Source organism: Paramisgurnus dabryanus, chromosome 3, assembly GCF_030506205.2.
Source record: "Paramisgurnus dabryanus chromosome 3, PD_genome_1.1, whole genome shotgun sequence".
Lineage (NCBI taxonomy): Eukaryota > Metazoa > Chordata > Actinopteri > Cypriniformes > Cobitidae > Paramisgurnus > Paramisgurnus dabryanus.
The window spans coordinates 30,573,925-30,591,219 of record NC_133339.1 but is presented as its reverse complement, the minus strand read 5'-3'; the positions used below and the strand labels follow the sequence as shown (position 1 = coordinate 30,591,219).

General features: G+C 36.4%; 1 protein-coding gene across 4 annotated transcripts in view; it reads left to right on the top strand.

Moving 5' to 3' along the window:
- Positions 1 to 17,295, top strand: part of thraa (thyroid hormone receptor alpha a) — a 44,297-nt gene that overhangs the window by 11,698 nt on the left and 15,304 nt on the right. For 2 of the 4 annotated variants that reach the window (XM_065275892.2, XM_065275872.2), the window contains exon 2: positions 12,923 to 13,101. In XM_065275892.2, the coding sequence (XP_065131964.1) occupies positions 13,052 to 13,101 (50 nt within the window). In that variant the 5' untranslated portion in view covers positions 12,923 to 13,051. Of the gene's footprint in view, positions 1 to 12,922; positions 13,102 to 16,990; positions 17,110 to 17,295 lie in introns of those variants that run through there. The other 2 variants (XM_065275904.2, XM_065275883.2) reach the window with 2 other exon arrangements.

The window sequence follows — 17,295 nt, the reverse complement described above, 5'->3', positions numbered from 1 at the left end:
TTTTTTGGTCATGACTAGCTGCTTTGACGCGCTATCTCCAAATTAAATAAAAACACTTAATTGTAGCTGGAGTTTCCAAGGCAGGATCACCTTTGTTATTTTTTTAGGTTTAGTTATCAAAATGTATTTTTGTGTGATGTTCTGTATATCGTGGCTTTAAAATGTTATTAGGAATAATTAAACAAATGTTGCCTTACATTTTACCTTAAAAAATATATATATAAATGCATCGTCAGTTTTGTCTTCGTTTATTACTTGAAAGACAGTTTTGGTCACTTTATCAGACAGTTGTTTATGTGTGCTGCTTGTGAAAGAAAATAAAAGTTACCAATTTGTACCTGGTCTGGCCCCCTCCCAACCCATGCACACAAACATAGATGATTCGACTTTCGGTCGACTATGGAAAGATTCGAAAATTCTGATTCGAATATGTAAATCCTTAGTCGAGGACACCCCTAGTATTTAAGAAACATTTACATGTTTATATATATTTATTTATATTTTTATTTATTCTATATTAAATATAAATTAAAAAATGTATATATAAATAAAAATGTGAAATTAATATATAAATGTGTGTGTGGTTAAATATACATAATAATTACACACATTACACACACATAAATATTATGCAGAAAATCACTTTTATTTTGTATGCGATTAATCACGATTAATCTTTGCCCAGCACTAGGACACAGTTGTTTTTTAGAACTGACCTTACTGCATATGCATTTGAGTTTCCTTTTCAGACGCAAAATTAATAGGCGGAGAGTATTTAAATGAATTAAGCAACATGATTTACTAAGGTTTTGGGCTGCTTGATTATGGGCACAATCATAATCACGATTATTTAAAGAGCAACTATTATCCGATTCACGGTTTTACATTTCCATTGGCCTGTAGGTGTGTATTAGGTCATGTTAAAGATATGCAAAAGGTACAAATCCCAAAGTAAACGATGGCACGAGTTATCGTTTCCAACGTGAATCTATTTTCTTGGACTACAACAAACAGGGATTTAGGCAACAGTTTACTTCCTGGGCCTGTTGACGTGGACACGACGGTCATTGTTATAATCCTGTCCACTTCTGAAATACAGCCTGTAAGTAGTTTTCATATTAAAGAATTTACTTCTGACTAAACCATGTTTTTATCACCAGTTTTTAGCAGTGTAGAGTAGCACTCGTTTTGGTCATCTGCATTTTCTGGATCAGATTCGGCTCTTATTATTGATAAGTTAGTTAAGACAATATTAAGTCCTGTCAGTATTGCATTGTGAGCTAATCTTACAAACATGGTAAGGAGCGTCACATTTCCGGCTGATGTCAGAGTTATTCAGGCCAATCACAACCTACTGGTAAGTTGGCCAATAAGAGGACACTGCGCTTTTTAGATCGTTGAGCTTTGCGTTTGAGGAAGGCAGGGATATCTGGAGCAACAAAAATTTACGGTATGTGTGTTTTTTAACCATAAACCACACAAACACATTGTATTATACCAAATACACAAAACAACGTTGTTTTTTAGCAATGAAATAGGTGCTCTTTAACATGATCACTCCGTGATTTTAACCTTTTTATTAAGTAAGTGTTGCAATAGGCTACACATGTCAAAGCAGTGGTGCCTTCGAAGTGCCTAACATACACATCGGTCAAGCAGCAATTTATATTTTAACGCAACAATAATTGTTTTACATCAATTATTCTATTGCACAAATTTATTACACAGCCCCACTAAGGTTTGCGCTCAAATTTACTGGCATTTGTGCCATTATTTAATATTTATACTTTATTTAATTATCATAAAGTCTTAAACCCTATGCTAATTTGAGCTGCTCTTGGTAAATTGCATTGTTCGATCTTTGTGCTGTATGAGTTTCTTTTTTGTGTTGAGCACACAGTTGACGGTATTGACTTCTATAGTATTTGTTTTCCTACCTTGAAAGTCAATAAGTCCGTCATGTTGTTATAATCATTTATCAAAATATCTTTTTTTGTCTCCAACACAATAAAGAAACTCATTCAGGTTTAGAACAATATAAGGGTGAGTAATTTACCACAGAATTTTCGTTTTTGGGTGAACTACCCCTTTTATGACTGCTATTGGCATACACTACACTATACTGTTGGCACCAGGACACAGAGCAGTATATGGAAAAGTTAACATTTTTCATTATTGTGTTGCTGGCAATGTTTCATGGACTTCGAAATCTGAGAATTTTCCAACCCACCCCCACTGAACAGCAGAACATAACACATCACAACACGTGGCTAACAGCCATGGTGTCATACATTTGCTTTTGTTGTATCATAAATGATAGGCATCTCTGATGGATCCATTTTGTGGCTCCATAGGACCTTGGACTCCTGGAAGTCCAATTTGTCAGTTTAAATAATTGTTTTCTGCTACTCCATACTTTCCTTTATCAGTTTGACCTGGAAAATACTGTCAAATGGTTTAATTCGAACATATGCCTGATATAGAGACGAATATCATATTTCTTGACTGCGTTGCACACAGTGTGAGAACCACAGATGGTGTCAATGTCAGTCAGATCTGTCAGGCGGCCACTACATGACCTAATTCTGCTTGTTTATTTTATATCCATTTCCTCATGCAATATACATTTAGTATACTTCAAAGGTTACGCTATTGAATGGTTTTCCAAGAATGCTTTTCAAGGGAATTTGATTCTCCAGTTTGTTGTAATACACGTGTGCCTCTGTGTACCATGACTGTATGAGATGTCAAGGGCCTGACTGTATGAAGTGGCAGCTTGTGTAAATGGCACAGGTGGAGTGAAACTGTCCCCAGGGTCAAACCATGACCTCATGCATCTGCCAGCAGCAGCCCGAAAGACACCGTCTTATAGTGACCGGCTAACCAGAATATTGAAGTGGATCACATTTCATTAGCCTCCCTTTGCTTTCTGCTCACTCACCACATGTGTCTTTTTTAAAAAAACGTGCATGCAAAAAACATCAACAGTACTCTAGCAAAACAAGTGTTATAAAATATAAGACCAAAGTGTGTACGCATTAGTATTTTCTAAAGTATCCCTGTCCAACATGCATATGTCTGCTTAATGTTTAATAAACTGATACTGCGTCAAACAGTTTTCTTTTATTGGGGAAAGGTCGTAAACAGCTAAAGTAAAATTCCAATGGGCAAAGCTAGATTTCTGCCTACTTTCCCAATCTCACATTACATGTAAACACCATAACGGGCTTTCTAAGCTTCAAGGTTAATGGAAGCAAGCAAGTAACACACAAAAGTCTGATATCGGCTCATGCAGTTGACAGAGAACTGTATATTTACAGGCATGAGAACAGATCAGAGGTTTAAAAAGTACTCAACCTGGTTCACACTGTCAGTCCAAATCCAATTTTGGTGCATATCCGATAGTAATCCAATCAAATTTAGAACGTGTGAACAGCCAAAAATGTTATGAAATCGTTTTTTTCCTAATCCGTTTCAGGCTACATCCAAAAATCTTTTTCAAATGGCATTTTTAGGAAATCCATTTCAGCCTGACCGCCCTGATCGCATTTGTGTAGCTTTTTGGTTACGTCATGCTGTCACTTCACGTAAAAACATCAGACCTCGAGGCAGCGTGACGTCATTGCCATAGAAACCGTGCAGATAATCCCGAAAATGGATAATCTGTCAAATTGGATATGCACCAAAATCAGATTTGGACTGACAGTGTGAACCAAGGTCTTTGGCTTGATAGAGAGGCTACAAATAGCAGGGAACGTGTCAATGGGAACACACTTCATGTGTTGTCGGTTTAAAGAAGCGAAAAAATCTTCATCATCAGAAGAACTGTTGGCCAATTCATTAGAGTGGTCCAAAGGATCCAGAATGAAATACATTTAAGTTAAACTGGCCATCAGCGCAATTCAATTGGTTTGGTAAGAGCAATGGAAATTAAAATGAAGTAATCTCTAAAAAATAAGTACTTTTTGACCGTAAATAAAATTGTAAGGAGTAAAAAGTACTCTTTTTTTCTTAAAAAATGTAATTAAGTAAAAGTAAAAGTATTGATTTTAAATTGTACTCAAGAAAAAGTAAAAATCCCCAAAAATAATACATAAGTACAGTAATCAAGTAAAATTACTCAAGTACTTTACACCTCTGAAACAGATACAGTGTTTAACTTTAGACAGACTTCCGACTATTAGATGGACTACACATGGTGATGTCACTGCCTGTAAGAAACCTGACAAATCTCCAGTAAATATATATATATACACAGAATCTCATTTACATCTCATTGAAGTTGTTTCATTTACCCAGATAATTTGAAAACAGTGTTTTCTCCCTGGTCAGTGTGGGTTTACTCCGGGTACTCCAGTTTCCTTCCACAGGCCAAAAACATGCAAGTTTGGAGATACCAAATTGTCCCTCCCCCAACCTGAGTATGGATCAACTTGTCTGAATAAAACTTGTGTATGGATTAACTGGTTCTCGCCATGAATATAGCCGTAGATGCTGGAATGGCGTTAAGAAATAAAGGAAGAAGAAGAAGAAAGCAGTGTTTTCATTAACATCACTTTAAAACATACTATATAGTTACAATAGCCAAGGTTTGCACATAAACTGCAGTAATGTATAGCTTGAATGCACTGATTTGGATAAAAATAATATTTATGTGTTTGTGTCTCTAGAGTTTATAGGACCTCTGTAGACTGAACGATTGAACGTATTGGCTGTGCTTCATAGAATCTAAAGTTTACTGGGTTTCTTTTTTGGCATGGTCACGTGCTGTTTGTGCCCCTTAAGAATTCTTGGCAGGCTAAACCTCAGCTAACCCCTCAATCTGCTTCTTAGCCTGCTGGTACACAATTTAGTTTAATATTTGTTTTCTGTAGATTTAAATTGATCAGGATCTGTTGTGACCACAAAATCAAACACTGGATTTTGGTTGCATTATCACCACAGTCTGATTTATCATTCTTAGCAAAGAGAAACTCAATTTTGCCTTTTACTGGAAGGAAAGCGTATATTCAAAAGTCATTTCAACTTACCATTTTTACTCTTGACTAGTTGCTGTAAAAAGAAAGTTGAAATTGCTTTACCTATTTAAGTTAATGTAAGTTAATGTAAATGTACAATATGTTCCCATAACTTTTTCCTCACATCATTTTTAAAATTAATCCAGAAAATGTTTATATTTCACCCAACAATGGGTTGAAACAACCTAGCATAGGTCAAATTACAACCCATTTTGGAAAATTGTAACTATCCCTTTAAGGTCAATATATAAGGCCATCATACTCAACATAATGCTTAGCTGCAATAGTATTAATTGGCAATTAAGTGTTTTTTACACCTTTGATGTAATTTAATACAGATGTAACATATATAGTCATGTGACAGCTACATATTGGGTACAAGCATTTAGCGGTAAAACGCTGTTATGACATTGTCAACTCTGTTATTTCATATTAACGTTCACATGTTGTGATGATTGAAAGTTGTTTTAATAGTACCATTTGATGTGCATATAAAGATCTGCAGTTGTTTTCCTATTAAGCAATCTTATACCATACACAAATCCCACCGGGCATCTTCATTTCAGACGAGCCGAGGCCTAGAGCATTTCACAGTGAATGTGCAGCTGCCAGAAGTTCACTCTGTGTTCCTGCTGTTTATTTCATTAATCACAATAGTGTCAGAAATAAATCAGATTGTCTATCTCGCTCGTCACGTCGCATCTTACGAACAGACACGCTGCTTGCTTTCGTGCAAGTGACCTGTTTCTGATGGTCAAAGGAGGGTGAGCATATTATTGCTATTGGCAGAGCACAAAGCAGGAGGTTATGAAGTGATGGAGTTGACAGTGCACTTTAATTCAGCTGTCATAACCTCAGCTGTCAGGGCTTGAAACAGTCACTCTGCTACATAAATATTGTAGCAATTCACTTGGTGAGGGCCGAAACAGGAAACGGTTTCCAGGGCAACAAGCAGCAGATTGTTAGATAGTTTAAAGTATGTCCTGTCAGGGTTCTGTGATTTCACACAATACGTATACCTTATGGAGGGTGTTGTGTTGCGGTATGAACGTGATCGCACATCATGTACAATTTACATACAAGTGTGAATTCAAATCTTAATTTGAACTTCCAAGAAAAAAGACATTTTATTCCTTACTTACCATTTTTTCCCAACAAGATCCAAAAGCTTTTACAGATCAAGTCCAAAAATGGTAATGTCAGCAAAGGAAAAAATAGCCACTTTTAGCTTTACTCTGACTTTTGAAAGCTGTGAAATTATGGTAGAAATGTCACCATGTAATTTTAGACTCTTGAGAGGCGACCATTAAACTCTCATGAATTTTAATTGAATATATATATATACATTTTAAATAAAATGTTTCAGTATGGCTTGAATGTACATTCACAATTAGAGTCAAATTAGTGTAAAGCTTCGTGGCGGGTCCTTATTTTATGTTTTGTGCAGGACGAGGTGGAAAAAGAAATAAAACCGTGTAGCTGGATAAATAAAGGGAATTTGCTAAATGAAAAACTCACTTTCTACAGACAGCGCTTCTGTTCCAAAGACAATATTTTATATCTGAGTCATAAAATAATTTTAGAAAAAACATTTGACAAATTACATTACAGTCAAGGTATTTGGTAGAAGGGTCTTACCTAACAGGACTTAGAGAAACGTCTTTGTTTCACACGTGAGACTGCAATGTTAAACAGATGGCAATTTATTTCCACTCCGTGTCCTGGTATAAAACTTTAAACATTTATTTTAAAAACCAATAATATACTTCTAATGTTTTGATCAAATACCATGTATTTAAACTGATTTTCAGGAGGGTAGGTTCAGTTAGGGCGCACTCACATTATCCAAACCAAACCAAACCATGCCTCAGCGTGATTGTCACCCCTCCCTACTCCCCCAGGTGCACGCACTCACACTGTACTTCTTATCGATCCGAGTCCGGGCGCGCTTTCGTCATTAAGATGCGATTGTTTTGAAAAAAGCAGGAAGTAAAGCTCTCTCTTAACACTGGAACCCACCATAATGATAAGTCTGTGTTTTTTATTCGGAGTCGTTTGGTGCGCGATTACAGACAGCCCTCTCACATGTCATCATATTACTTAGTTGATCTGTCACGTGCGCAGCTTGGACATTCACGTAACCCCGCTGCGTGCATCAAAATGTTTTTACGGAGGCAGATGAAGGTGAGTGGTCGCGCAACTGACGTCTTCACCTTTTGAATCGCGCTCAGGCGCGATTGCGCTCACACCACAGCCTTCCGCGCCTGAGCCCAAGTGAACCGCGCTCCGGCCCACCTCTGCAACCCGGCCGCGGCGCGATTAAACAATCCGCGCCCGGGCGCGGAACGGAGCGATCACACTAGTCAATCAAACCAGGCTTTGGGGGTCAAACGCGCCCGAGCGCGGTTTGGTTTGGATAGTGTGAGTGCCCCCTTAGTCTCACCATAGACGCTATGTAGCATATAGCTTATGTCTTGTGTAATATAAGGTGTGTTCGAGATCATCCGGCGCTGCGCAAACCGATCGGCAAGGTTTGCCGCTTGCAGTCGAGGGAGGAACTGAAGACGTAGCCATCAAGCCGGACACCTGCTGCTTGCCGTAGTGACGTGTGCGCCGTGTTTCCTTGTTATAATCGCGAATGAAGTGAATTAGATGCTGATTTTGATAAAAACAAACCTTTTAATAAAAAGTTGCAACCAGAAACATTTTATATAGTATATTTTAATTGCTGCTTATACTGTATACCCGAAAATAACGGGAAATAAGTCTATATTATTAAAATACCAATAGAGTTTGTTATTTTCATTTTTATTTTATTACACGACACAATATAACATTTATACATAATAACGTGTTTTCCCTGCTTTAAAACATGAATTTATATTTAATCTTTATACAGCGCATTGTGAATGTTTAATTGTTTAGCCTAGCCCCATTCATTCCTTAGGATCCAAACAGGGATGAATATAGAAGCCACCAAACACTTCCATGTTTTCCCTATTTAAAGACTGTTACATGAGTAGTTACACAAGTACGTATTGTGGCACAAAATAAAATTTCAATGTAAAATGTTTGAAGTGCTACAAACTAAGTGCTCTTTTGCCAGACAATATAGTTCTCATTTTTTATCCGCTTTAAAAATTGCCATGTTTTATTTTGTGCCACCATACTTACTCGTGTAACTATGTAACAGTCTTTAAATACGGAAAACATGGAAGTGTTTGGTGGCTTCTAAATTCATTCCTGTTTGGATCCTAAGGAATGAATGGGGCTAGGCTAAATGCTAACACATTCGCAACATGCTCTACAAAGATTAAGTGCACGCATTGAAAAAAGATTGGTATGTATTTATCTGTCTAAGTTGAGGTAAGAACATAATAAAATATTAAAAAACTGTGGTGTTTTCCTCTAATACTGGGAAAAGATTGTGTAGTAGCACCTCAGTATATGTGTGGAAATGTGATTTCTTTTGCTTTTTAAATATGATAGATTTTCACATTACAGTTTTGCTTTGACATCATTTCCTAGCACCAGCTATTGCTGAGGTGTCTCTAAAGATTCAGTTTAAACCACACAGGAAATGAAACCACTCCACAAAAATGACACTTTATGGTTGTCACGTGTATGCGTTTGTCTGCTAATGTCATTTTTATTAAGCACCGCTTCCTACATATGATGGTACCTCCATCATAATATGTTTCCCACCACCCTCTAATTTATGGTTTAATGTTGACCATGTAATGCATTTTAGAGGTGTATTTTAAAACTGGACCTAAAGATAGCTCTAAATTTCATACCAAGCCTCGGGGTGAATCTTGGCTCCACCACATAATTCTTTAGATGCCATCTGCTGTAACACCATCAACAACATATACAACATGTATAGGACTAAGGGGAATACACCAAAATAATAAAAAAGAGTTTTGGATGTTAAAAGATACCTGCAATATTGACTTTTTAACAAACTATATTATTAACAAAGATCTGGCTTTTGCTATTATGATGTTCAGGGAACGCAACCCCAAAATTACTTGCAAAGTGAACTTTGTATATGCAGTCACATCTGCACCTTATACATTTTTAGTCTTTTACGGTGTGCATAATGCACGGGGACGTGTTCCTGTAACCAAGAGATCCAGAGATATCCAGTATCCAAGAGATCTCTCGCTGCTAGGACAAATGTGAACACAAATATGCATGATGTTAAAGTATATTCATTTATTCAGAGAGCAATCCCTCTGAAACTACTCATAGTCTGGTTGGTTACTATATTTGCTTTCCATTAGTCAACAAATAACTAGTCAACTTAAACTGCACCGGTTACACTGGAATATTTGCATAGTATACATACTATAAACTGTATCACCTGTGAACGTAGTAAGGTAGTATGGTATTCTATACATTGTCAAAGACTCATTCAACATGACTTGAACAGGTCAAAGCATACATGCTAGACAAATAAATAATCTTTGTTGTTACACAATCCAGCAAATATTACTACATTCCTATTAATTCCAACATTTTTATTAATTTCATATAAATCATTAATTTCAGCTATCGTGTTTACCTGCTACACAAATGATATGTTATTTAGTGTTTATCAGACAATGAGGGCTATATAAATGTCACATTCATTACAACAAACTGGTTTTCCTAGCTTGCAACATACCCAGGCTTTTAAGTATACATGTAACTACACAAACCATGTTGGACTTCACAAGCACCAAAAAGAATCAATCAATCAAAATGTATTTATATATCACTTGTTACAATGTTACATTGTTTCAAAGTGGCTTAACATGAATAAAAGAAATAACAATAAATAAAGTATTAAACATTAAATGATATACTAAGTGATTGTATTCTGAACAAAGATGGCAAAAAAGACATTTATATGGATAAATGTTTCTGATAGTTTAATGTGTCAGTTGAAAGTAAAAGATAGAGTAAAAGCAAAGCTAGTGGTCCAATTCTTCAAGAAGAAAGCGAGAAAGGGAAACCAGTTTTGTTTTTCAAATCCAGTCAAATTCTTGGCTGCCCATGAGGTTACCTTTGCCAAAATGAATTTCAGCCATATGGGCTGTGTGCATGTACTGTATACAAATGTATGTCCTCTATACTGTGTTCTTTAAGGAGTCTTAAAGGAACAGTTCACATACGAAATGCTTTCGCCCTACTACTAATTTAAGCTGACAAATTAAAAACAGGTTTTAAAGATAATAGGTGTTCATGTTCCAAGATCTGTTGGTTGTGTTACATCAGTCATAGTTAATAAAAGGATTTCTGTGTATCTGTGGTAGAAACTCCTACAATGCCACACTACATCAAATTGTCCCATTAGCGAGTCACAAGATGTTTACCAAAACTATTGAATAAATAATAGAAAGGAAAGCTTGTTGTTAAATATATATATTTTTTTAATATTTAATATTTCAGCCTGATTATAAAACACTTGTTGTATGTTTGGAGTTGTTTAATGATTGACCTCACAGTTTGTTAAAAACTATACAAATATTCAATACAGTCTCCCTGAAAAACCCTAAACCCAAGCGAAAATGGTAAAAAAATATCAAAATAATTGAGAAACCAATAAATAAAACGACAAAAAAAGATGCACCGTTTAAGTGAATGGGAAGGACTGGCGTATCATATGCACGCCAAAGTGGAATTTGGCGTATGTATTGCACGAGTTTTACACTTCGTGCTATTTATACGCATCTTCAGGAGACTGGGCTGAAATATTGCATTGTATAAAAAACAAACATTGTTACATTGTAACTTTGTGTATATAGTTAAAATACATAATGTATACTGTATGTAGTACTGATATCATCAATATTTTGTGCAACTCATATATCATCTTGTCTAGGGCAGATCTTGAGTCATGACCTCTTCTAGCCTATACAAGAAGACCAAAGTGTGACATGCAGGTGATAATGCGTGTTAGTGTAGAAACAAAAACATTACATAAATAAAAGAAAGTAATGTGTTTGTGATGGCAGGCAGCTGTCAGGCCTTTTTTGTGGTTGGTGTGATGTTTCCACTAGCCTGGTATAACCAGACTCTCGTACATTCATTTCATTTGTACAGAGAGTCTGGCCACGCTCCATAGCAAAGCGTTACTTCCGTTAAGGGGGGTCCATTGTTGAAGTTTAAAACTATTGGATATGCCCAGAGTCACTCAGGATCTGTCAAAGCCAATCGCTAACATGTGGTCGTGACGTAGATCATGCACCGAAACCGGACGGAAACAACAAGTCAGAATAATCAGACAAACAAAAGTTAGCAAACCTGGTTCTTGCTCCGGCTTTAACTTCTGTATATTCAGCAGTTTTGCAACAACGGACCGAATAGCTTTCCTCACGTATTTCTCCGCTGCCATTACTGAACTACAACTCAAACTGACGCACGACCTCAACGTCATCTTTCTTAGCCACCCCCATCTGTTCGCTGATTGGTCCTGCAGATTTTTGCAGGAGAAAACGAAACCCTATAGAGAAATCCCAGACGTACTGCTGAAGCGAAATGAAAAAATAAGCGGAAGCACGTAGGAGGGCGGAGCCAGGCTAATGTTTCCACTGTGGTTACTGTAAAAATCACAAGCAGGTCTTTTTATGAAGTTAATAAGGAGCAGATTTGGGCATTTTGCTTTATGCATGGGTTTATCTTAAAAAAAAATTAAATACCAAGGAGAAAACTACAAACTGTAAACTTTTACAGATAACGACTTGTGGTACCATCTCAAAAAGGGAAGAAAACACTAACGCGTACCTTCTCAGGAACTGTCCCACAACTGTGGAATGATCTGCCGGTCGTGACACGATCAGCTGACACTGTAGCTGTCTTTAAGACTCGGCTAAAAACCCATCTCTTCCACCATTACCTAACTTCCTAATTACAGATTTACTATCTTTATTTAGTTACCCTTCTCTTTATCTCTTTCTCTATCTACCTTCCTAAAAAAAGAAAAAAAAAAAAAGAAAACTACTAACATACCCTTGGCTATGTATATTGTGTTGGACTTGATGAGACTATTTCCAGTGCACTTATGTATTGCTGTTCTTATGTTGCCATAATTGCTTCTATTGTTTACCTCACTTGTAAGTCGCTTTGGACAAAAGCGTCTGCTAAATGACTAAATGTAAATGTAAATGTAAATAACAACACACTCATTAAAGAGGCACCTTTCATTTAGAAAGTATTTAATTTAATGGCTTATCAATCAATATGCATGTGTTAATATAATATCAAAATGTGATATTATTACTGTGCTATAAAGTGACTTTTATAAAACTATTTTGGTCATATCGCATACCACACATATCATCTACTTGCCTCATAACATAATGATTTTATAAAGAGATTTATAAATATGGTCATGTTTTGGCTTTGTTGCCCCTGAGCTTTTCAAATTGAATAGTCCTACTGCAACATCTTAAAAAAAAAATCAGTCCCAAGGTGGAATGAGCATGCAGTGCTAAAAATGTATATACTGAAGCACAGCCATTCGGGGATAACCCAGTTCAGCCTTTCTATAATTAGAAAGAGGCCAAGTGGTTACCCTGGTAACAGCTAAATTATTGACCTTGTACATCAGTTTCATAGGAGGAATGGAAAAATAACACACGAGTGTTGAAGATGTACATTTATCTCTCGAGCCCTGTTTTCCTCTTTTAATAAAATCTAGGGGCAAGAGTTCGCATGTGACAATATAACATACATGCACACCACCATGTGTTGAAACAGTGTCACAGCTGCTTTAATAAGATGTATTGTGCGTCGTGCAGGCCCTAGAGATGCAACGGAGAGGAGTCTTGTGGGTCATACGATTACGTTTCATAATGTGTGAAGAATGTGTATTGCAATTGTGTATCTGACAAATCTATGTGATTTTTCTGTAACAGGCATAAAGGCGTGTTGTTTGACAATGTGCAGTGGTGGCTGACTGATACTGACCAAGTGTATGGTGATCAGAGGGAGGGTCTGCTCGACCTCAGTCTCATGTGATTGGACGCTGGATGGAATTAATGTGAATGGAAGACAAAGAGCAGGACCTTAACCTGCCAGAGGGAGATGAGACACGGTGAGAGATTTGCGCAAGCATGTTTACTATAGAAAAAATCTAGCTCGTATCACAATATTTTGGCCATTTTAAGATTAGAGGGCCAGGCACTATATATGTGTGATTTATGATTAAGATATGCCTGTCTCCCAGAATGATGACCAGTAGTTTTGTTTCCAAAATTAGTTATGTCAATGGAAAATTACATATTTTAATTTTTAAAATATTTTTATGCATATTGAGGCAGATTGGTTTATCATAGCATCTATAGACGTTTCATCGGACGCACGCTCATTGTCGCAGTTATGTGTCTGAAGTAAACTTCTGTTCTGTTTTTATTTATCGTTCTGGGGTGCGTTTCCCAAAAGCATCGTTAGCCAACGAACATCGTAAGTTCCATCGCTACTAACATCGTTCAGCGATTTGGTGTTTCCCGAAACCATCGTTCAAACGAACATTCGCAAACTGCATCGCTAACTTGTGTGGTTGGAACGACAGCTCTTGACCTGTCGTTAGAAGCATCGTTCCTTGTTATCATCATATGTAGACTTACGTTGATCATGCTTTTGAACAAAATAAGCAAAAAACATGTAGTACAGTCAATATCCATCATTCTAAATATATTACAATTTTATTTTACATCTTTAAATGTGTAAACAGAATGAAAGCGCTGCATTAAAAAACTGCGCATCTGCGCAGACCTACAAGCTTTAAGACCCTGGGGAATCCCTGGGAAGAGTGACGTAAGAGGGAACTTGCGCGTGAATTAAATATCTTGAAAATAAACAATAGATAACTAAATCACGATAACAAAATCAGTCTTCCGATGCAATATATGTTATTTACAGCAATAATATGACATTAAATCGATTTGCACAGATTAATTAGTACTTCACCTCCCACGTGAAATCATCAACTATGTTGTTAAACCAACATCGTTCAAACGCCGAATGTGCGACAAAGTTACTATGCTTTCGGGAAACAGTCATGACAAGGTAGTTCGTTTCTCCAACGATGCATCGTACTTTGGTCGTTCAGCAACAAGTTACATCGTTGTTTGGGAAATGGACCCTGGCTATAGTGGCTAAACTGATTTTTGAAACAAATTCCAAATTTAAATTGTTTGGTTTGCTGACGATAAGCGTGAGAAGTTCGGCAGCCAGGCAAGAATTTATGGACCTGTAGCTAACATTGTATACATTAATTTTACACAGTAACGTTAGCTCAGTGTAATAGTTCATATGCTTTAGATATAATTTAGATAATGTTTCCTTTTGTTATCAGAAATAAACTACTGTAAAAGGACTATGTTGCTATTGATACTAGGGGTGGAAGTCTACAGAAAGTTGCGTTTAGTGCACAAAAGCCGTTTGTTTATATTGTTGTTGCTAAAACCGCCTATACTGAAACAAGTGCTATGATTTTTTATCCCGAAAAAGAGAGATTAATTAAAAACTTTTTTGTTGACTACATTAAAGGGATAGTTCACTTTAAACACAAAAGATATTTTGAGAAATGATGGTAAACACACAGCAGAAAGTGACCATTGACTTCCATAGTAGGAAAAAAATATATTGTAAGTATTGTAATACATGATGAAAAAAATATTTTAATAAATGATGGTAAGCACACAGTTGACAGTACTTATTAAATTCCGTCATATTTTTTATTCATACTATGGAAGTCAATGGTCACTATATGATGTGTGTTTACCATCATTTATCAAAATATCTTCTTTTGTGTTCATCAGAAAAAAGAAATGCATACAGGTTTAGAACAACATGAGGATGAGAAAATGATGACAGAATATTAATTTTAAAGTGAACTATCCCTTTAAGGTGAGACACGGCAGGCAAAATAGCGATTTTTGAGCATACTGGTCAAGTTTCAGATTTTGGGGTATATAACATGTCTAATTTAACACTGCAAATATAAATACACCAAAAATGCATTTATTTTTAACACAGTTTGTGTCCTTACACCTGTGAACTTTATCAAAAATAGTTGTTTTCTCAAAATAAATTTTTTTTTAAACTCTAATTAAAAAATTGATTACAGAAGGATTTGTTCACATAATAATTATGGCTTGATTTACAAACCATTTTCTATATAAAACATGGCAAAAATCCATTATTTAATACATTTGCATAATATTTCGAACATTTATGAATTTAAAATGAAAGATATAAAATTATATTCTGTAAAAAGTTTAAACTAAGATATAAGATGAAATAAAATGAAAACGAAAATATTTTTATGTATATGTATGCGCATATTAAATGAGATCATGTCCTAATTTCATATTTAAACATACTTTCAAAGAAAACGTATAATATTAATTATAATCTGTGAAATTCCTCTCACATAACCGTTTCTGACTGAGTAGAATCATGTCAAAGATTAAATCAATGTAAAATCTGTGATTGAAATCAATCTTTGATGCTCTTAATCTCATAATTAGATTATGACACTTTAGCCTGCCTTTCATAGACAGGGTCACAGTTTATAGCTCTGGAAGATCAGAAAATGACAAATTTAACTCTTAACACATAATGAGAAAAGCATAAAATCTCAAATGTTATTGACATTTCTAAACCTGTTGTATTTGTAATTCAGAGGCCTTGATGATTGTTCAAAGCGTGTGAAGTGTTTTAGTGACAGCTGTCAACAGCAGACACAGGATTAGATGAGAAAGCTGAATAGAGAGTGAGATTAGAGAGAGAGAAAGAGAGAGAGAAAGCTATAGAGATAAAGAAGCCAGTTGGGGCCAATGTGGAGCAAGGGACAATTCAGGACACTGTATTATGATGACAGTCAGTGGATTGTCTGTAAGCAGCATGTGTCATTGAGGCTGTGTTTGGAGTGAACAAGCACGTGTATCCCTGTGTGCTGCCTCATGGTCGTGCCCTCCCCCTATACTTTCTGTGTGCAAACATCCAAACACACACACAGTTTTCAGCCCCTCTGGGTCAGTTCTGAGATTCACATGCAGCTGGAGAAGCTTCAGACGTTCACTGTAAGATAAAGTCATCCCGCATACATCCCCCATTTAATTACGCCACTATAATTTGATTAGGAGAAAGCATGCACGAGCGCACAGCACACGCTACAGCGCATCTCTCCTCAAAAGCATGTGCGGGAATTAACAGGAGGAAGTGCAACTGTGACATCCTCCTATGAACTTCACTTTGATGTGTCATCAGATCACGTGTATCTCTAACCGTGAGTTTAGAGGAAAGAATTTGATGTTTTTGTGCACGGAGAAACTTAGCAAATGAGTCAAATTAAATAAATGTTATCATTTTTTGATAAAATAATAAATAAACAGTAGACCAGTCGTTTCGGGTGCTTCTTTAAAGAGTGATAAAATGTGAAATCCAGGCTAAATTCACATAATCTATTGAGATTGATCAATGATTTCAATCTTTGCCACTGTCAATATTTAAGACTTGAGAATGTTATTATGTAGGATAATAACAGTAAATCACAAAAAATGACTTGAGCTTTGTTTTCACAGACTGGGTCACAAATGGTCAAATTCATGCTGCATTGAATTCATCCACTGAATACTCAAATTCATGACTCTTAACACAGCTCTGTTGATAATGTATGCATATATATATACAAACATACATTAATATGCACAACTGACGACACTGTAGCAGATGATTTTGACTGATGAGTCCCTAAAGCAGATGGCATAGGGTCCATTTCTTAATTGTATAAGATTTTAAAACAATGATTGAGGAGGAAGATGAGATGTGAGGGTTAGGGATGATGATGATGAAGGAGAGGTAGAGCTCACAGAGCACCCGTGTCACATGGCCCTCCGATGCACAGGAGCCGTGGCAGAGGGAGGGATGTGATGAAATTGTGTGTGTGTGTATGTGTTTGAGGGAGAGGGGGTGGGTGAGAGAAGTTGTATCCGACCAGCTCAGAGTCCCTGTTACTGCAGATAGATTGCTTACAGCTTGGCAGGAGGAGGGAGACGGCAATCATGCACATTTTACAACCCCATTTTGTCAACAGGTTTGAAAATCTCTTATTTTCTGCCTATTGTCGGTGTCTTTTTGCGGTTGTGTTTGTTCGTGTATTAGCTGAATGTCAACAGGACTTTGGGATAAATAATAGCAGGAGGTAAGAGAGAATAGATACCAACATGAAAGACAGCATGTCAGTACTGTCAGTACTTTGATGTTTTTGAACCTGATGTGG